Source organism: Mastigoproctus giganteus, chromosome 6 (assembly GCF_048544385.1).
Source record: "Mastigoproctus giganteus isolate SK-2022 chromosome 6, ASM4854438v1, whole genome shotgun sequence".
Lineage (NCBI taxonomy): Eukaryota > Metazoa > Arthropoda > Arachnida > Uropygi > Thelyphonidae > Mastigoproctus > Mastigoproctus giganteus.
The window spans coordinates 212,002,130-212,025,176 of record NC_143580.1 but is presented as its reverse complement, the minus strand read 5'-3'; the positions used below and the strand labels follow the sequence as shown (position 1 = coordinate 212,025,176).

General features: G+C 34.5%; 1 protein-coding gene across 1 annotated transcript in view; it reads right to left on the bottom strand.

Moving 5' to 3' along the window:
- Window positions 1-23,047, bottom strand: part of spn-E (tudor domain containing 9 protein spindle E) — a 421,802-nt gene that overhangs the window by 141,598 nt on the left and 257,157 nt on the right. Inside the window, exons 24-25 of the mRNA XM_090376707.1 lie at window positions 21,540-21,617; window positions 1,737-1,853 (exon numbers count right to left, since the gene is read on the bottom strand). Coding sequence (XP_090232833.1) covers window positions 1,737-1,853; window positions 21,540-21,617 — 195 coding nt within the window. The remainder of the gene's footprint in view (window positions 1-1,736; window positions 1,854-21,539; window positions 21,618-23,047) is intronic.

Below are 23,047 nucleotides of genomic sequence, written 5' to 3'. Positions count from 1 at the left end.
TGAATGTGAGGTACACTGAAGGGCCATATTCAAATTTAAAATAAATAAGTAAATTACTTTATTCATACCATAAGAGAGGACTTGAACAGATTTTCTGCACAAGTGAAGATAACATGCCTATAATAATTAGCTTGCATGGTTGGCCTGTTGGATTGCTTTCACCAAAAGTTTGCAATTCTGGAGTTCTTTTTCTTGAAGAGTTCATCAGTTTGTCTTATTTCAAAACTTTTTTTGGATCATGAACTGGATCATGAACTGGATTTGAACATGAGTAGATGCCACTCAATTTGGTAATTCTGAGAAGTGCTCATATAATACTTTTCTGATCACTTCTAACCTCTTCTTTAAATAGAACCTGTGGCATCCTCCACGTATCTTTTAAAATAACTAAGTTTACAAAAGGTCCGTGTTTAGATTTTATTTTCTGATTGATGCATATTAATCTTAGCGTTTTGCATGCTAAATGTATTATTGCTACATGAGACATGTTAATCATCTCTATGATAAATGAAGCACGTAGAAATGTAAATACTCATTAAGTTCCATTCACCTCTGTTTGAATTGTCAATTATGTTTGAAGTTGCAGATGTTTAATTTCTGGCTAATAGATAGTTTTATGTATAAAAACTTGTCTACTTTCCTCACACTAAGCTAATTGTAAACTATGCTACACTTGGAGAATTACATAAACTAAAGGAAGTGCTATTCACATTACTAGTTGAGCATGTGTTTTACAGTATGTATGTTATGATTAGAATGTATTGCTGTTTAGAATATTACAGTGGCAACAGGGAAAATTGAATGTAAAAGAAAACAGTCAGACCCTTTTAGAAGCAAGGTACTTGTTGTGAGAAGTATCTAATTATTGTATCTAAGTATCTAATTAATATTTAGTAACTGAAATAAATCAGAAGTCTAGTCAATGATGTTGGTACTTTAATAGATTTTGGTTCCTTTTTGTGTGTTTTTGGAATATGCACAAGATTAATTTTGTTGTGATAAATTCCATCTAATGAAGAAAAATAGGTCTCAGTCTCTTCTAAAAAGATTGTTTTTTTTCACATAATAAAGATCTAAAAATATGTTCAAATGTCATGTACATATACACTGCCCCTGATTATTAAAAACTGAAGAAAAGATATTTGGCTTATGCTTTCACTAAAGGCAAAAGTTTCATTTGTTTGCTTGAAGAAAATGGCCTGTTTTTTATGTTATGTATTAGTTGTCTTGTAAAAGAAATATTTATTCTAAATAATTTAATTTATATATTAAATTTTGGAGAAATTCATAAATCTTGCTCTTTATTTTTTATTGTTAGTTATATTATTATTCAGTTATTTTAATGATCATTAACCACTTGAACCGGGCAGGAAAATTTTGGAAATCAATAGTTAAGTGCATTGCCAGAGCATTGATAGCTTAGTATTAGACACCACCAAAGGTTGCTACTGTTCTACCAGTCTAGTTACACATTTAACCACATATAGCCAATGTGCATAAACACACTTCAAATTTTTTTTGCTTCAGTGTCATGCATCAGTTGAAATTGTTTACATCTATATTTCCTTTTAGCATTTCTTTAAAGATATTTGTAAATTTCTTTTAACTATTTGCCAGCTGCAGTTTTGTCATTTTTATGGGACCCACCAATCATAACCTTCATAATTCACAATGGATGAAATACAAATACATTAAATTAACTCTGCTTTAATTAAAAATTATCAAGATTGCATTACCGGTTGGAACGCAATTTATTGTTCTGTTTATCATGATTTTTCTTCATCAGCTGTTCAAGTCTTCTCGAAGCTTCATCAGGATTGTATACTGGCAATAGAAGGGGTATTCTTAATTGCCTAGGAAATAAAATGAAATAATATCAAATAAAATGCTAATTTCATGGTATAGCAAGAGGATCAAATGCAGTCTCAAAAATAAGTTTTTTTTTTTTTTCTTTCTTTCTTATAATGACACAGTCGTCTAGGTATATGACAATAAGACATAACAGTGCTGATGTGATTTGGTAATGATGATGATGCATGGTGATTATTCATAAATTAAATAATTTAATGAAACATGTATATCACATGAATATATTCAAAATTTAGTTATCAAGCCTGTCACCCTAAATTTGATACAAAGGTTATAGAGCATTGATAGCATTTGTCCCGATTGATTTCAGAACCCTTGCAGAAACTATCATCAGGCCAATACATGAATTTGGCTGTCAAATTAAAACAGAGAGTTACCTGTCATAGTAAGAATGCTGTATGTGGCAGCCTTAATTTGACAGCCAAGGAATTAGGAGATGTTAGCAGCTCATGTACTTGTGCTTGGACAATATCAATATTTTATCTTTTCTTAATGAAGTGGAATACTTATTTTATACATCTTTTTACATTTTTATTAAAAAATTATTAAAGTATTTGTTAAACTTTTTATTTTCGAAAATATATATAGTATAGCATCAAAAATCCGAATGTCAATAATTCGAAACATTAATAATCCGAATGAGCCAGCATTTATTCTTTTTATGCTGGTGCCATAAAATAATTAGTCATTGTGATTGAGTTTGTGAGTTGAATTTTGATTCTATTAAACAGTAATTCTAATAAGTGAAAGGAGAAATATTATCCACAGGCTATAAAAATTAATAGATATAAAGCACAAACTTACACTTTTATTACCTTACCAATTAACAAAATTAAATGATACGTGGAAATTGACAAACAAACTGAATGATATCCAACTCAACTACTCTTGCTGACACACACAGAGAGAGAGAGAGAGAGAGAGAGAGAGAGAGAGAGAGAGAGAGAGAGAGAGAGAGATCTGGCAACAAAGAAATGAAGTTCGAAAATGGTGCAATAAAAAATAAGTACAGTAATTATTTTCGTTAAAGGCCTATACATTTGTATTATTGTGGCTGAAAGATTCATTTGTTTTGTTACCTGTGAATAAAAATACATAAGTAAAACTTAGGGTTTTATTTCTAAACTTACTAAACTTTTTTTTTAGTCTCCAGTAAAGTATTTTTGATAAGTTCGAAAATCTGAACAAATCGGAAGTTTGAACTACCCTCAAGACCAAATTAGTTTGTATTATCGATGCTCTACTGTACATTATTAATTACACTAAAAATTTTAAAAATGTTTTAGGCATAAAATACAAATATGAATCTATCAATCTTTTCTATTTTACAGTTTAAAACTCTAATAACCTTTTTTGGGAGCTGCTAAGTAGAACTTCACTGATTTAAAATTAGTAGTGTAGTAAGTATTTGTAATTCTCTGATTAATTTGGTGCATCTTCTTTTACTTGGCTCTTGTAACTGCTTAAAATACCACAGTCAACTTCTGCCACAATTGTGTTGTATCAATAAGAGCATTTGAATTTTGCCACCATTGTTTTAGTACTGATATAGGCAATACGTGGAGGTTTCGACATAATTTTGTAGCAGTGTAATCAGTATTATAAGAGGCTTATAAACTATAATTTATTGCAATACATATGCTTTAATTAATAAATTTATTAACTTTATCATGTATTACATAACATACAACATTAATACCTGGAGAGCTTTTGTATTGGTGATTTAGCACAAATATAGTATCGCATAAGTAATTTTGTGCATAACAGTGGAACTTTAGGTTTTTAATTGCAATAAACAAGCAGCTCATAGGTATCTCAAAAATTAGAATCATGTAGATCGCCATAATTATATAATTTTATTATCTATTATAATTAACTTACCTTTACAAACATAACAGTTTGTAAAGTTATGGCGAAATACATATAAAGTAAACTTGACAGTGCAATAGATATAACATAAACTTGAAGAGTAATATATGTTGTTGTTGCTGCATAAGATGTTATGTAATACATGATAAAGATGTAGACAGGTGGTCAGGAACAAGAGTGCAGTAGCACATGCTCTTTGAGTGGACCGGGGTTCAAGCCCGTGTTAAACGATTAATGTTTGTATTGATGATTTATTGTAAAATCCACTGACCTGGTGGTTGTGCCAGAGTATAAACAACTTTTTTTGAATGAATAGAGTAGTATTATTTATTGTATTTAAATATATTAGTTTAGTGTAGTATTCTCAATCATGCTGAATTTAAATGGAAATCATGCCTCAGACTAGAGCAGTCAAGCAACGAGTTCAAAGTAGCAGAGTGCTGGGGGATTCTACTATGAATCACAACCTAACAAAATGTATAACTTGTGCAATATTTGCTGACCTTTCTGGAAAAGGACATGGTACAGTCAAGGGGGAAGCTGCAGTGTGTGTTCAGTGCAGAGAGTGTGAAGAAATTAGGCACCAACTCAGTGTTCTGATGAGCATTTACAAGAGCTTGAAGAGTAGGGTAGGTGCCATCAAAGGAATTGAAATGGGGGCTCATCAAGCCCTCAGGTGTCCAACTCAATGCCAGAACTTACACTTGTGCATCAGACAACAGTGACAACTCCCAAGACAAAATGCACTGGCCCCACATGAGGTAGCTATTGTTGGTAACTCTGTCAGGGAAACAGAAAATATATTGTGCAAAAAGGATAGCTGGAATAGGATCAGATATCATCTTTTAAATGCACAAAATGTGATATTGTACACATTGGCACTAATGACATTAAGAGTAGGTCTCTGACTTATTTAAAAAGTACAGGACAATGTTGAAAAAAAGTTGCAAGTTAGGGTTAAATTTGAAAGTGTCTGCAATTGTGCAGATCCTAAAGCAGGGAGCATATGATGAGAACCTTATCAATCAATTTGGCCCTGGAGAGATGAGCCTCGCAAATGTGCAAGGCTCATTTGCTGATGCTATTGACGCAGTGTTAGGTGGGTTAGAAAACTGCTAACATGAGGGGATATACAGACTAATGCACTATTTTAGTCTGTATATGCCCTTTAGTCTTGCACTGTTTCTATTGAAACATGTAGCAACTGAAAAGTAAGGTACCGAGGATTTCAAGGCCTGCTGTGAGTCATCATGGAAAAAGTAAATGAATGGGCTGTGTTAGAGTAATTAAGAGTAAGACCAGGTGCGTGGAAACTTGCATGAACACCAATGCTAGAAGCACAGCAGAAAAATTTCCTAGTCAAGTCATCAAATGCAGATATGATATCAGAGATGTGGTGTCACTCAGATATAAGGGACGTGGAAATGACAGAGGATAGAAAGGGAAGGTATGCTATTAGTTAAGAAGCACATAAAATCTAAGGTATTGCATCCAACCGTCGTGGGTGGCCAGTGCAATGTTGAATCAGTTTGGTGTGATATAAGCACTGGGAAAGCAAAAATGAGAGTAGGAGTGGGTTATAACCTTTGTGGATTTGTATTTCTACAGCAGAATGTTAGAGAGAGAGAGAGAGAGAGAGAGAGAGAGAGAGAGAGAGAGAGAGAGAGAGAGAGAGCGAGAGAGAGAGAGAGAGCGAGCAATACTTTTGATCTGATTATCAGCAGTGATTTTCCATGCAATAAAAATCTGCAGATAAAAGAACCACTAAGTGGCAGAGATCCCAGTGAACTGATGTGGGATTTACTTAAAGTAACAACAATCAAGGGTAAAGGGAAGGGTTTTTGCTTGCATAAAGGAAACTACAGTACTCTCAGGCAGTTTTTAAATTAAGTACAGTGGGACCAACTAATGATGTTACCAACAAGAACTTCTAAATGGGAAGCATTCAGAGAAATAATTATAGAATCTACTAGGCTTTTCATACCAACTAAGAAATACTGTTTAAGGCTTAGACCTAAATGGAGGTCAGATGAACTAATGACTAGTTCATTAGTTCATCTGACCATTGAATGGTCAGATGACCAGTTCATCTGACCAGTGAATGATCCCATTCACTAGTTGGTTCATCTGAACTAATGGTCAGATGAACTAACTAGTGAATGGGATCAATCCAATTATATTAAGGAAGACAGCAAAGGAGATAAGTAAACCCTTAGCCATAATTATGAGAGCATCTTTGGATTCAGGGGTAGTTCCTGTGGACAGTGGGAGAGAAGAAAAATGCATGGGATGTATATAAATTATTGGGTGATACAGAAGTCTATGGTAGATATAAATTAAATTAAATTAAATTTTCTGTTTATACTCTGGGACGACCAAACGGTCAGGAGAGTTCACAAGATGACAGAATACAAGAAACAGCACCGTATTCAGCAGTCACTGGCTTGAACCCCGGTCACTCAAGGCACGTGTACTTATGCACTCACGCGCCTGACCACTAGGCTACGGTGCAGTCAAGTCACAAAGGACGATAGGCAGACCAAGTTAGATTGTGAAACTTCTTTGGAAAAGGATGCAGAGAAAAACAAGAAAGACTTCTTTATTTGTGTAAACACTACAAGGAAAGGGATGAATCAGATTTGTCCACTTGATATCGGTTCAAGTGTTGATGATCCCTCTGGTTGCTGACAAACTGAATAAGTATTTTACATCTACATTCACACATGAGGAATTCTTTAGTGAAGTGGATGTCAGATGTTTATCAACTCTAATAGGATGCTAAATGATTTAATGATAACTGAGAGGAAAGTGGAAGAGAAATTGTTGAATTTAAATATAAATAAGGACCCTGGAGTGAATGGGATCAATCCAATTATATTAAGGAAGACAGCAAAGGAGATAAGCAAACCCTTAGCCATAATTATGAGAGCATCTTTGGATTCAGGGGTAGTTCCTGTGGACAGGATATGTGCAAAAGTGTCCCCAATTCACAAAGGAGGATCAAAGGGTGACACAAGTAATAACAGACTTGTCAGCTTAACTTCTGTTCCAGATAAAAGAATGGAGTCTTTGGTTAATGTACTGCAGTACCATCTAGACATGACTGCAGTTACACTTCAGACACAGCATGGATTTTTTAAGGAAATCTCATCTTACCAATTTCACTAAATACTACAATGCAGTCACAAAGAAACTGGATGCAAAAAATAATAATTTTTAAATCATATACTTGGATATCAGAAAATCTTTTGATACTGTTGTACATAAAAGACAACTGTGTAAGTTGGAGCAGTGTGCCATTAAGGTAAAGTTACTGCTATTAATAAAAGGATAATTATGGGGAAGAAGACAGAGTGGTTATCAATGGACACTACTCTTCATGGACTAACGTTATTAATGCATTCCCCATGGTTTGGTGCCCTCCCCCATGGTTCAGTGCATTCCCTCATGATTCTGTAATAATGGGCCCATTGATGTTTTCTATATTTATTAATGATATTGTGAAGGTATATATCAGGCTTAATGTCCAAGTTTGCAGATGGTGCAAAGTTTGGCAGGGTAGTTAATGACAGTATACAGCAGGCCCCCCATTATAACGCGGTTCGCTTTATGCTGATTCGCTATAACGCTGTTCTTATATTATAACCAGTGTCTGACTATAACGCTCTTTTACATATTGCATTGGCATATTTAATGAAATCGTTTCATTTGATGGAGTCAACAGCTTGAAAATGAATATAAAAATACGGTTAAAACGTTTCCCACACAGGTTTGAGAAATATTCCCACGCTCAGTGAAATTCTCTCACGCTCTAATTTAATTGCAGTACAGTGACTTGTTACGTAGTTCCGAGATAAACATTTTAAAAAATGATCACGTATATTGCTTGTAATATTTGCATTATATGCATTTATCCGAAGTCTAGTCATCACTCAGTACAGTATTAAGACATTGTGCGTAACGGACAGTTTACTTGAACATTGTATCATAATTAATGCAACCAACGCAGTTACATTTCCGAAGAGTTAATAATGGCCAATAAGAATGAAAAAGCAACGATGTCTGGGCGCGGTACGAAGACTATAAATGTAAGAAAAATACTACTGAATTTGAAAATTAAATTAGACGTTTTGAAGCAAATCGATCCGGACAAAGACAAGTGGATTTGTGCTATAATTTAGGACTTGCAAGTTTAACTGTAAGAACAATTATGAAAAAATAAAGAATTAATTTTAGCAGTGGGAAAGATAGCTGTTCCACTGCAAGCAACTAGGACTAGGCTGGCTATTAGGATTGAAATGGAAAGACTAACTAATTTTATTAAAGATAATATCCAATGCAGAATTCAGTTAAGTTAAATGTTATAAATAATAAAAAAAGAGAGATTAGCCTATATAATGATCAGAAGAAAACTCGCCTAAAAAAAAAAAAAAATTGGAACCATTTAAAACTAGTGGGAAGGGCTGGTTGAATAGATTTAAAATCCAGGGAGAAGCCGCAAGTGCAGATCAAGGAGCCGAAATTTTCAAAAAAGAACTTGTTAAAATTATTGAAGAGGGGTATTGTGTGTTATACTTCTCAACAAGTTTATAACATAGATGAAGCAGGACTTTTGTGGAAACGAATGCCTAAAAGAAGTTTCATATTGAAAGAAGAAAAAAAACATGTCAGGTTTCAAAGCGGCGAAGGATCGGTTGACTTTATTGTTGGGTGGTAATTAAACTGCAGGGGGTTTTAAAATTAATACCCCTTTTAGTTTATTTGGAAGAGGGCCAAAGTTCAATCCAAAATCAACATTTTTCATAATTAAATTCATCGATTAAATTAAATCAATTTAGATCAATTAAATTCATGATTTTAATTTTGATGCGTAAGTAGTTACCACATAATTATATACATATGTGTAATGCAGAATATTTTATATGTACAAATATTTGAATATTAAATATTTTGACTGACATTTGTGCATCTTTTCACTACTGTTTATTATTGATTAGGAAATATCCTATGGCACCGACCGCAACTCACAAATACATATGTTACCTTATGGGAATGCGGCGCTCGCTTAGCGCGGATTCACTTAGCGCTCTTGTTTTTCCGGAACGCATTATCAGCGTTAAGCGGGGGTCACCTGTACTACTGCAACAGCATCTAGAAAAATCAGGCAGATGGGCTGAGAAATGGCAACTTAAGTTTAATATTGACATGTGCAAAGCACTGCATAGTAGCAGTAATCCCACAGTAATGTACAAACAGTGTGTTATTACACTCAGAGTAGTGGAAAATGAAAGACCTATGGGTAATTGTGCAATCAAATATATGACATTGTCTGAGAGTGTAGACACGCTGCCAGGACAGCCCATGGGATTATGTCAATGATATACAGGAATTTTGCTAGCAGGGATAAAGAGGTGTTTGTATAAGGCAATGTCAGGCCACGTCTTGAGTACTGCATGCAGTTCTGGAGACCGCATTTTAGGAAGAATGTAGAACTACTGGAATGGGTTCAGAAAAGTCGGTGGATTTTTTGCTGCTGTAAATGTACAAGTATTTTTAATTTTAACCGTATTCTTTGTTAATTAACATAGTACATTGTGTTTTACAGAGATATTAAATAGGTTTAGTAGCGTTCGTTAGCTTTCTTATTTTAAATTTAACCAGCAATTTTTGGAAGTTATGACTCCCGGTGTTGGCGCCAATATTGTTGAACTAGCCGGCATATTGTACTCGATAAGAAATAGCGTAGCGTATATATATATAATATTAAGGATAATATAAAGAACCATTAGAATAAGCAAATAAATCCAACAATAATACCATCAGGGACCTAAGATAACGCAAAAAAAAAAAAAAAAAATATTATCGCTTTTTACCGACAATCTAGATGACTTCAACTGGGGCCAACCACCCAGAATGAAGGCAAAAAACGACAAGAAGTTCTCTGTTTCTGTGATGATCAATATATGCTAAGTAATTTAAATCTAAACCAAATATAAACCAGTATAGGCCGAAAGTAAATCGAATATAAATAAATCGAAAGATGATAATAAAAGTTAAGAAATTTAGAAATATTAGAATCAAAGGTAAGAAATATAAGTAAAATATAAATGTAAGCATATATTAATCATCGTTGACCCGACAGAGAACGTAATTTAATGATTACAATAAGATTAAATATATAATACATACTACATATTGACCGTATCTAGGACATAATGTAATAGTCGTCAAAATAATGTGGTGCCCCCTATGTGATGGATATGGTAAAAATAAATAATTAAATTAACGCATAGAGAAACATGCAGATAGTAAGAAGAAAAACTAAAGGAGTAGGAATAATAGAACCTGAACTCCACAAAGGCGAAAAATAGTGGTATAGATAAGAAATAGTTTCTCCTACGTCCTCGGATTGCCCTAACACTTTCGGAGAAATAAAAATAAAGAGTGTAGGACAGTTTAAAGACATTACAAGATATAAGTTGTGGCTCGGGTATGCCCGGGATCGCAAACCCGTTCCTACAGTAGGACCCTGAGCTGAATTTGCATGTTATCTCAGTGTGAACTTAAGTAAATTTAAATGGATTTAACTATATATTAACTATATATTTAAAAAAAAAAAAAAAAAAATGATACACTGTAATTTGCAAGCCGGTGGGTACAAGTTTTCTACGCCATAAGACACCAAGAATGCAAAGTGTATCCTATTTACATATATACATGGCACTAAATATAACGATTATATTGAAAATTATATTAAAACAATAGGTTCAGAAAACAAATTTTTGAAATTAATTATGTTTATTGCTTTCCTGAAATGATATTTCAGGTAAGCGATAGGGAAATTATTATTGATCAACCTGCCGTACAACGCTGTTAAGCCCGCTGAACAATTTTTATTACTATTGCAGATATAAGCAATCCTTAGACATTGTGATAAAATTATATTAGCATGCACTGATTTTGATATATCAGATTTCCAATTTGTAAGGCTTACTACGTTAAAATTGAATGCATCTCTTTTATTATATACGTTTACGTCTATATTATTATTATGCAATATTTCTATATAAAGATCCAGATAATTTGCTATAGTATCAGAACTATTAGTTTTTTCCAATACAAGTTCTACTGGATATAATTTACTGTAATCCTGGACAAAATGTGGACAATTAAAAACACATATCAATCTACGTATCTATATATAAGTAGGTTTTCTTGGAATTCTCTTTCTGTACAATGTAGATTGTCGGTAAAAAGCGATAATAAATTTTTTTTTTTTTTTTTTTGCGTTATCTTAGGTCCCTGATGGTATTATTGTTGGATTTATTTGCTCATTCTAATGGTTCTTTATATTATCCTTAATATTATAGACATTATGGGTGCATTGCATGATTGCTTACAACTGCATTGACTCATAAATATTATTTACATATTAGTTACAGTTACTGTCGTTTTAACTTTCTTTACTTTTTTATCAATAATTATAAATATATATCTATATATATATATATATATATCTATCTCGAACTGATACCGTAAGGTATAAAGTAAAACTAGATAGCATAATACGAAGCACTGTTTTAGGAATCTGATAGCTTATTATAGTATTATCAATTAATCAAAAATATTAATCTTATAAAATTTCATTGTTACTTAAATGGAAATCATGACCCAGACTACAGCTGTGAAGCAACAATCACAGACTAGCGAGAATGCTGTGACTTGGGGGAGAAACAAAGAGGGCAATTCTCCAATGCATCAGTCTCAAAAAATGTGCGAAATGTGAAATGTTTGCCGACCTTTCTAAAACAGGACATGATCTAACCAAGGAGGATGGCTTTGTGTGTGCTAGGTGTCTAGAATGTCAGGAAATTAGGAGGCAACTCCACGTTCTGATGGGTGTCTATGAGAGCTTGAGGTGTAAGGTAAATGCCCTTGAAGAAATTAATATGAGGGGGCCTATCAAGCTCTCAGCTGCCCAGCTCAATGACAGAGCTCACTACGATGCAACAAAGAGGCAATCTCCAAGACAGAATGCACTGGTCCAAAAGGAAGTTATCATTGGTGACGTTATCTTTGGTTATCATTAAGTTTAATATTGACATATGCAAAGCACTGCATAGTAGCAGTAATCCCACAGTAATGTACAAACAGTGTGTTACTACACTCAGAGTAGTGGAAAATGAGACCTATGGGTAATTATGCAATCAAATATATGACATTGTCTGAGAGTGTAGAGTGTAGTCAGGAAGATGTCTGAGAGTGTAGTAAGGAAGATGGGAAATATACTATGCAAGAAGGATAGGCGGAACAGGACCAGAGTATGTCTGAAAGGGCAAAGGTTGATGACATTGTAGAGCAGATATCATCTTTTAAGGGCACAAAAGGTGATATTGTTGTACACATTGGAACTAATGACATTAAGAGTAAGAGATCTGCAGATTTACTCAACAAGTACAGGTCAGCGTTGAAAAAAAAGTCGCGAGTTAGGGTTGAATGTGAAAGAGTCTGCAATTCTGCCCAGACACGATAGGAGGGAGTATAAGATGAGAGCCATCGTATCGTTAAAATATCGTAATGTGAACCCAATAACACATTGTTTCTTGGTAATTCGTTTCAACATCTTGGAAGTTCAAATTTTTTCTGTAAAGCTAAGCTATTTATCTCTCTAAAATGTCATTTTTAAGGTCACGAGCGTGACCTTAAGGCCATATAAAAGGTCGCGAGCGTGGTTTGTAAATTGTATTAGTTACCAATTCAAATCATTAAAATGCACTACACTTTCATTGTTATCATATGTTCCATTATAAGAATCAATTTTAAATGCCTTTGTGATATTTTTCTAAAGCACATTTCTGGAGGTCACGACCATAAAATAAAAACAATTTGCGCTTTCTGGTTTATTGGGCTTTTCTGTTACTGCAAGAAATTATAAATTGGTAGTAAACACAATCTGCTTTCATTTGTGAAAATACCAATAGCTGGAATTGTGTGGTATTTTACGTTATTATGGTGAAATGTGTTTCCCCTTTACCGAAATCTTCAATTGTATAAAAAACATAAATAAATTTTCAGAATCTTCTCTTCATTCCTTATTTTTTTAAGCTTCCTAAACTTGTTACTCCAATCAAATCATGTTAGTTGCAATTTGTGTGTGCCGTTAAAAAATGCTTATGCATACAATCGTGAAAAAAAAAATTATAATTAAAAGAGAACATTATCTTGGTAACAAATGCCTCGAAGCATTTCTGAAGAAGCAATTTCTTGTGCAACAAACCAATGAGTGCCAAGCCAATAATGAGTGATCAACCAGTGTACATTTAGTCAATGACGATGATGAACAATAAACATTCTTTAACATTTGTCGTAATTAATTTCTTTATTATAATAATTTGCTTGATTTTACAGGCTACGTTTTCATTTCTTTGGAAATCATTGTTTAAACAAACTAATTAGCTAACTAATTTCACTGTTGAGAACATAACCCCTATCTTGAACATTATGTCTATGGGATTTAATTCCCACTTCATGAGTTTGCTTTATGAGCACGCACCACGAACAAATTAACTCGTAAAGTCGAGAACTACCTGTACTTGGATTTCAGAAAAGCTTTTAATACTGTTGCACATGGAAGACTGGTGTACAAATTGGAGAGGTATCGCATTAAAGATAAGTTGCTACAACGGATAAAGGGATAGTTGAGTGGGAGATGACAGAGTGGTAATCAATGGACACTGCTCTTCGTGGACAAATGTTATTAGTGGAGTTCCTTAGGGTTCGGTGCTGGGGCCATTGTTGTTTTGTATATTTATCAATAATATTGACAGCTTATATTGATGAAGGTATATCAGGTTTAATGTCCAAGTTTGCAGATAATACAAAGGTTGGCAGGGTTGTTAACAGCAGTAAAGACAGTATGCTGCTCCAAACGGATCTAGATAAGTTGGGCAAATGGGCTGAGAAGTGGCAACTGAAGTTTAACATTGATAAATGCAAAGTACTGCATATGAGTAGCAATAACAAAGAGTACCACACAGTTGGTACAAGAGAAATGTACCAACTGTGTGGTACTACACTCAGGGAAGTGGAAAGTGAAAAAGACCTGGTAGTAATTGTGCAGTCAAATATGAAATTCGCTGAAGTGTAAATAAATTCAATGAAAAACTAGACAAACTATTGGAGTAAATGTGTAGATATGGGAAATTTTTTTGGCTGATGCTGTATAAGCTTCTTTTTTTGCATAATTTGCCTACTAACACAATATTACACAATATTGCAGACGGGATACCAGGGCAGGTCATGGAGTCTTTTCAATGATATATAGGAATTTTGCAAGGACGGGGAGGTGATTATCCCATCATACAAGGCAATGGTCAGAACACACTAAGAGTACTGTGTACAGGTCTGGAGGCCTCATTTTAGGAAAGATGTAGAGTAGCTAGAACAAGTACAAAGAAGGGCAACAAGATTGGTAAGGAGAATAAAGGGGTGCTCTTACCAAGAAAGGTTTAAGTTCTACAAATTGCAGTGCCTGGAGAGTAGGCACCTGCAAGGTGATCTGATTGAGGTGTATAAGGCCTTGAATGGGCTGAGCAAGCTGAATGCTGATAAGATTCTTGCTGATAAGAACAGATTAAGAACCTGGGGAGGCACAGTTTCAAATTGAGGAAAGACAGTTGTAGAATAGATGTGCGGAAATTTGCCTTTAGCCAGCAAGTGGTTGATTGGTGGAACAGACTTCCATCTTTTGTTGTAGAAGTTGCTAGCCTAAATAAATTTAAAGCTAAGCTGGACAGGCATTTGGAACGAATGGAGGGTTTTTTTTTTTTTTTGGCTGATGCTGCATAAGCTTGCTTTCTTGCATCGTATACCCCTACTAATGCTAATGAAAAGGACAATGAGATTGGTGAGGGGGAACAAAGGGATGTAGAATCCCATCAGCAGTGAGCAAGATCAATGGGATTCTTCCTGTTGCTCAGACTATGCACATGAGGGTGCATAAATTCAAACAGATGTGCAGAAGTTTTCCTTTAGCCAGCAGGGTGGTTTGATTGCTGGAACATACTTCCATCTTTTGTTGCAGAAGGGTAAAGTGTAAATAAATTCAATGAAAAACTAGACAAACTATTGGAGTAAATGGGTAGATATGGAAAATTTTTTTGGCTGATGCTGTATAAGCTTCTTTTTTTGTATAATTTGCCTACTAACACAATATTACTAAGATTATTCATTTTCTTTTTTTTTTTTTTTTTTTTTTCTTTTTTGAAATTTACAAATTTATTCAAAATCAATTATTTTAAATTTGTGAAAAAAAACTGATGTAGAAGTGTGAAGCTACTTAATCCTGGATGGACACACTCAAAACAAGTAACAGTAATAGCCAAATGGGCTGTGGAGGCATTACACTGTAATTTAATTGTTTGATGAAATAAATAAACTAAATGCCTTTCTTTTATTTACTGTGATGAATGAAGTGCATGAAAACAAATTTTATGCAAGAAACTTCCCATGACACACATCTTTCTAAAAGAGAATTGGGCTCTGGCCTGAAATATTAGAAATTACATGTTAAATTACCTCTCTCTATCTCTCTCTCTCTCTCTCTCTCGTGCACATACTTTATAGGTGCTCTTTCTTTATTTCAGCCTCACTCTACTGGGCACTTTGCATGCTTTTGTAGATCAGTGGAATTTGCAATGAAGAAAAATGAAGTTCAAGGTCATTACAATAATACTAATTAGACTTGTATGCCATCTAATCTGTGATTACTCACAGATTAGATGGTACTATATGCTGTGAATACTTTCACTGCCATGCTGCTGGGAAGAAATGTATACACATTTATAAAGGCTGCTTGATGCATTTTCACTGGCAATCTGCATCACTTAACAAACTGTTGTACTGTACATTAAGAAAAAGAGTGGAAATACAGCTGCAATAAGATTCTTTCAAAAATTTAACACTCTACAAATGGACTGACTGCACAGACAATTTTTACCCATGAAAAACAGATTTTCCATGCTCACAAATATACTGATTAAAAAAAAAAAAAATTATATATGATGTCTTACATATTTTCATGAGTACTTTACCAACATGAGTCCATGAAGGTTTTATCGAAGTTTGTTCATGCATACAACCTTTTTCTGGCATAAGTGGTAGAAATTTTCCTGAGTTACTCAAACTGTAATGTTCATTTTTTAAAATTTGAAATTTCTTGCTGTCTGTGGCAAGACTAATAGCAAAAAATGTGCTGTATCCACAAATTTCAAACAGAAGAGATTTGACCTATTTAATGGGAGGGTTATATCCAATTACATCAAAAAAATTTCTATGTGCACAATAATGATGAATATAGGCTAAAACTAGTAAGCAATGAAATTATGTATAATGAAAATGAAATTGCCAAAATGAAATGCTCTAAACGAAGCAAGTTAAGTATTTTTACTAAAAGTTAATTATGTGCTTATTAAAAGTTCATTTTTTAGTGATTATCATTGTACACTTTTTTTTTTAATGAAGACCCTAAGTACAAGAGATATTAGAGCCTGTAGGACATAGTACTGTGCATGGTTGAAGGTTGAGAAGATGATACTTGTTGACATTACACTTGAATTCTTTGTATATTGTAATTTTCAGGAAATACATATAACAGTTGATTGTTCCAAAACATGAAAGTTGAATTAATAAATAAGGAAGAAAAAAAGTTGGTTCTGGAAATTTGAACCTGGATAGTAAAAGGATATTGACTGGTTGTGACTCATGTTCAGACTAGTTTAGAAGAGAGAGAGCGGAATTACAGAAGCCAATTCAGAAGAATAGTGCCTGTGGAAGTATCTATGGAAAAAGCAAGCAGCAGAAACAGAACATCTTATGAACCAGAGAGTGGAGAGACTTTATTAGAGATGAGTCTTTAATTAACCTAACTGCTCTCTTTTTAATGGAATCTAAAAGAATGACAGAGGTTTTGGGGACACTGCACCAGATGTCGGAATAATATTCCACGGTAGGGCAGATTTACGATTTGTATAGAGTGAACAGCTATTTGGAAGAAAAGTAATGCCTAAAGCAAAGCAGAAAAGCCAGCATTTTAGATGCAGAAGAAGAAATAATTGTGTTTATGCCAAAAGAGATTAGAAGTCAGAGTAATCCCTGATAGTGAAATGCGACTTTGTCTAGAAACCAGACACTCATTGAAGATAAGTATAGGAGCAGAAGAATCCTTTTTGCTAGATATAAGACAAAACCGAGTTTTAAAAGGATTAAAATCAACTAAGTTATCTTTGCCCAAAACCTTGCCCTGCAGTTTGTGCGAGGCAAGGTTTCTCACATTGGAAGGTGGAATGTAATGTGTTATCATTGGCAAAACTATGGATAAGATTTCCAGTGAAGGAAGACGCTCACAAATATACAGAGTGGGAGAAAGAACTGAACCTTATGGAATACTCACATTAGAGGAGAAGTTAGAAGAAAGAGTGCTATCTACTATCGCCCACAGTAAACAGTCAAAGAGAAAACTGCATATCCAATTACAAAAAACACTTGGCAAACCATTAGAAGGAAGCTTATTTAGAAGACCTTTATGCCAAACACGATCAAAAGCCTTTGAAATGTTAAGAGCAACTGCTTGAGTTTCAAACTTTTCCAATGAATCTGTCCACAGATGAGCTAACATAAGCCAGTATATCACCAGTGGATCGACACTGACAGAATCCATACTGGCAATCAGATGGACATACTGGCAATCAGATTCATCAGTTTGACTGTTTATAGATAGTTTAAGAGTTGGTTGTTAAGAGATTTCTCCATTAGTTTAGAATGAATAGAAATGCAATGGGATAATAATTGGAGGAAGGGGGGGATTTGTTACCTATTTTTAGGAACTGGCTGAATATGAGCAAATTTCCAAGCAGAAGAGAAAACACCTGTGGAATAAGAAAGTGAAAAAGGCAACAGAGAAGAGTAGTAAGCTCAGGACCACAGGTTTTGAGAACAAGTGGAGAAATACCATCAGGACGTGAAACTTTCTTAGCATCAAGATTGTTCAAAATCCTTCTAACATCCTTTTGAAGGAAGACCATATCACGCATTAAATAGTGTACTGGGAATGGTAGAAGGTGGTTTACCAAGATCAATACAGGGTTAGAAGAAAAGTAGGATGCTAACAGGTCAGCTTTATCTTTGGCTAAAGTGGCAATAGAACCACCTGGTTTTGACGGAGGTAGGAAGAGAGATGGAAAAAAGTTGCGACCAACAGGTTTGGCAAGAGATCAGAATGCTTGACTACCATTTGAACAAGAAGCTAGTTTTCACTCTTAGCCAGTTCAAAAGCTAGGTTGGACTGATTAATAACTGCATTACAATTGTTGGGAGCTTTGGTGTAGCCAGAAAATGAACCTGGAGATTTGGATACAAGCCAATTGTGATATACGACATTCTTCTCTTGAAAAGCCTTAGCACATATTGGAAATCCAAGGTTTAGATAAAGGATGCGATTTTAAGGTGGAGTGTGGAACAAAGGATTCTATTTCTACAAAAATAATTTCACTGAAATGATCTGAACAAACGCTGACATCAGAAGTTTTGAAACAGTAATCCGACCAAGGAAAAGAAATCTCACAGGTCAACACATTTTGCATTCTTGTAATGCCAAACAACATGAAGTTGAGAATGGTCACAAGAGAAAGGCTCCATTGGAGAAAAGACTAGCACCATGTTGTGATGTGAGGTGCCTAGAAGACCACTCAGCTCGACCGGGTACTGAGAAAAAAGATCAAGTGTATTTGTGAAAAAAGATCAACTGTATTAGCTGTGTGGTTAGCATTGTCTAGTATTCTGGTAGGTGAACAGTCATGAGCCTAAATGAACAGTAAATGAAGGGACACTGGCTGGAGTTGTGAAAATTAAAATCACCAAGTAAAATTACCTAGGGAAGTTGGACTAGAAAAAAGTCAAGCTTCAAAGAGAGGAGGACAAAGAGTTCCAAATTAGTGGAGTTGGGAGTACAATAGAGGTGACAGATGAATTTGACAGAATGTGATAGAAAACTTTTATGCTAGAAAAGGTCAAAAGGAAGATATTCCAAATTAATGAGTCTCTCACATGGAATATCAGAGTAGATATATGCACACCTTTGAAACATATAGTGAACAATTAGAACAACTGAGATGAGCAAGTTGAATCAATTGATAATTGGGTTTCTGTCAGAAAAAGTACTTGGGGTTTTGCATACTGTAAGTGGAAATGGACAACACTAAGATTGAATCTCAGACCACGTATATTTGTGAAATTAATGAGGTAGTGTTTGGAAGGTTTAGATCTTTTCACAGATATTTGTTCTATTAGTTAGACAATTCATGATGTATTCAGTAGTAAGAAATGGTGGGAAGGACATGCTATAAGTAGTAATGAAATTTTTGGAATATGTACCCAGCTCCTTGACATAATGTGGCCTCAACAATGCCCCCACATAAACACTACTTGGACTCCAAGTCACTATCTGGCAAAGCAGAGGCAGTGAGATTATGTAATAGCTGATCCAGAAGCCTCCTAGAGAGTTACCATTAGGTTCTGTCCAGTGGAGTATCTAGTGGCCAGCCAATGAAATATCATACATGACATACCGTTTTAGAGACGTATCCTTGAAATGTAAAGATTGGATCTCACCATGATATCCCTCACTCTCAAAAAATATCAATCATATTGCATGATGGAAGAGGCTGGGGGGGGGGGTTGCCAGAGCTTTACTCTGGCAACTAAACATGTGTTCCATCAAGCCTCCAATAAGCAGAGTGATGGTACTACACTGGCTGATGAGAGGCATCTACCACCTAGTATTGCCTGGTAACACAGAGGGGCAGCATTCCTCCATGTGATGCGGGCACCACATGGAGGAATGAAGTTACACATAGTAACAACTGGTGCCCACTTCAGAGAGGTTTGTGTGTGTGTGTGTGTGTGTGTGTGTGTGTGTGTGTGTGTGTGTGAGAGAGAGAGAGAGAGAGAGAGAGAGATTATTTTAGTTTTTCTTTTAGGTTCAGATTCATTACACAAACAAGTTTCCTTTTTTACATCCATGAGTCAGCACTTATAGCACACAAAAGCATGAGGCAATTGTATTAGTAAAAATCTCTTCAGATTTCTTCTCTAGTCCAAATTCAAGAATTAAAATAACACCAAATATAATGAAAAGTTGGGACATATGCAAGTACAAAGAAGAAGAAAAAAAAAAATCAGACCCTTCCATAGTGGTTGTGAAAAAAGTCAAATGATCCTGTTGATGGATTGCACAGGTATGTCTTGTTCAATACTTATGGATGAAAGACCAATGAGAAGCTGTAAATGAGGTGGAGTATGAAATTATAGATCACTGTTTACAAGAAAAACTTATGAGAAAAAGCCTAAAGGCAAGTAAGAATCCTGTAGTTGATGGCATACACCCATTTTGAACAAGGCAGTGAGAGAATATTGTGAAAACAGTGAGAGTGAACTCAGGAGAGATTCCTCTAGATTTTCTAAGAGTGAAGCGGGTAACTACAGATTGGTCAGTCCAACATCAGTGGTAGGGAAAATCATGGAGTGCAATGATAGAGCGCAATACAGGAACATTTAGACACAAACAGAATTCTGAAGGACACAATGATTTTGTTTAGGGCGCATCATGTTTGACTAACCTGGTTAGCTATTTTGACATAGTTACTCATCAGTTCAATATAGAAAATAATTTTGACATTGTTTATTTGGATTTTAGCAAAACATTTGACAGTCTTTCATGAGAGGTTACCGTAATATGGCTAATACGGATATCAATTTTTAATTGATATCAGTATTAGCCATATTATGGTAAATTCTGGATGTTTTAAATTTAAAATGAAAAGGTAAAACCAATATATTCAGATGTTAAAACTAATTAAATTTTAAACATTTTTTATTCCACTTGAGAAACTATATACAGACCTTAACAATTATTTCTGAAGTCAGTCAGGAACAAGGAGGGTCAGGGGGAGATCTGTTAGCTGTAAAGTTTCCATGATAACAGTTTCATAAAGAAGAAGTCAGAAACATTGCCTGCAAACTAATGAGTAAGCATCTGAATGTACTGAGTGTTGGCTTTTAAATTCAAGTTCTCCAGCATTTAGCATTCAATAAACTAATTAATTTTTATTGCAGAGATAATGTAGTGCAGTGTAGTGTTTTTCATATCACAAATAAAGTTCCCACTCTTTATTAAAGTATAAATTAAATTTTTTTTGTTAGTTATTGGCGAATCAGCTTCTGTGGCCATATTGCACCTCCCAAGGTTTTTGCATTTTCTACTCTGATCCAAGCCCGAGGCGGGATTTGAACCCGGTACCTTTGGGTTTCCAGGAAGGCACTTTACCCACCTGGCTAGCCCGGGCTTATAAATTAAGTATAATGCAAGATACTTAACTGCACTGTAGCTTCAAATATAGATTTAATTTGGAATTTTGATAAAATTACATTAACTAGTATACAACCTCTTATACACTAGTTAATGGCACAAAAATTAACTATTTATAAATATAAAAACGAAGGGAAAAAATCATGTTAGCAACGTAATTAATTTTCTTGCCAATAAAGAGCTAGAGGAATAGCTGGAGATGTATAGCTGTTTTAAGGTTAATGCAATTTTCACAAATTTTCAAATAAATTCTCAGTTGAAATTACCATGCAATGAAGGTTTTTTCCTTCATTGCATTTAAAATATCAAAGCCACTCATCCTACTTTTGCACTGTTATATGACATGATTCCATTAATTTTTTGAAAATAAAATACTCACCTTAACTTTATAGCATAGTAAACTCCTGGACTAATAGTATAGTTAGATTCTTCTGTTCTGTAAAACTGTACAAGTGCCCTACACAAGAAACAAACAATAAATCATTCTCTTCACTATGACATTGCACAAAAACTGAGTAAATGTTCTCTAGAAAAGCGTGATATCTTCTTACCGCTGTTTTTAAATAGGGACCTCTTTTTCCGCTATAAAAACAGTGGTAAGGATTTGTAAAGGGAACTTACAGAAGAAAAACCCTAGTAAAACTCCAGATCTTGGGTAAAATATCCCTTACCACTGTTTTTAAATAAGGAACTCATTTTCCACTTAAAAACTGCGTAAGGCAGGAGATAAACACCCAATCACAGAACTTGACCGTATCTCTGTTTAAGACCATGCCCACTGTGCAGAGACAAGCTTGTACGCAAGATCAGGAGTATAGCCAAAACCCTTTGTGTAAATGAAAAATTATGGGAATAAGTTGAAAAATATGTAATTAATGATACCGAAATTTCGCATGTTTATTTAATGGAAAAACTTTCAAGCCTACGGGTGAGTAAGGCTGTTGGAGTTGATGGCACATAACCTATAATTTTAAGGGAGGCGGCAAGTGAGTGCATGCTAATTATGAGAGCATCACCCAACTCAGGAGAGATGCCTTTGGATTGGAAAAGTGCATGTACAGGTAGTTCTCGACTTTACGAGTTAATTCGTTCCTAGCACGTGCTCGTAAAGTGGGAATTTATTTCCCATAGACATAGGGTTAAAAATAGGGGTTGCGTTCGCAACAATGAAATTAGTTAGCTAATTAGTTTGTTTAAACAATGATTGATTTATTGAAAGAAATGAAACCGCAGCCTGTAAAATCAAGCAAATTATAATAATAGAGAAATTATTTACGACTTTCAAAAATGTTAGTAAACTTATAAAAACGTTAAAAATGTTAAAGAATGTTTATTCTTCATCATCATCATCAACTAAATGCACACTCGGTGATCACTCATTATTGGCTCGGCACTCATTGGTTTGTTGCACAAGGAGTCTCCTTCTTCAGAAATGTTTCAAGAGGCATTTGTTTCCAAGATAATCTTCTCTTGGATTTATAAATTTTACGATTGCATGCATAAGCAATTTTTAACACAAATTGCAACTAACATGATTCGTGTGGAGTAACAAGTTTACGAAGCTTAAAAAAAAGAATGAAGAGAAGATTCTGAAAATTTATTTATGTTTTTTATACGATTGAAGGTTTCAGTAAAGGGGAAGCACATTTCACCATAATAACATAAAAAAACATAATTCCAGCTATCGGCATTTTCGCAAATGCAAGAAGATCGAGTTTACTACCCATTTATAACTGCTTTCAGTAACAGAAAAGCCCAATAAATCAAAAAGTGAAAATTGTTTTTGTTTTATGGTCGAGACCTCCAGAAATGTGTTTTAGAAAAATATCACAAAGGCATTCAAAATTGATTCTTACAACGTAACATATGATAACAATGAAAGTGTAG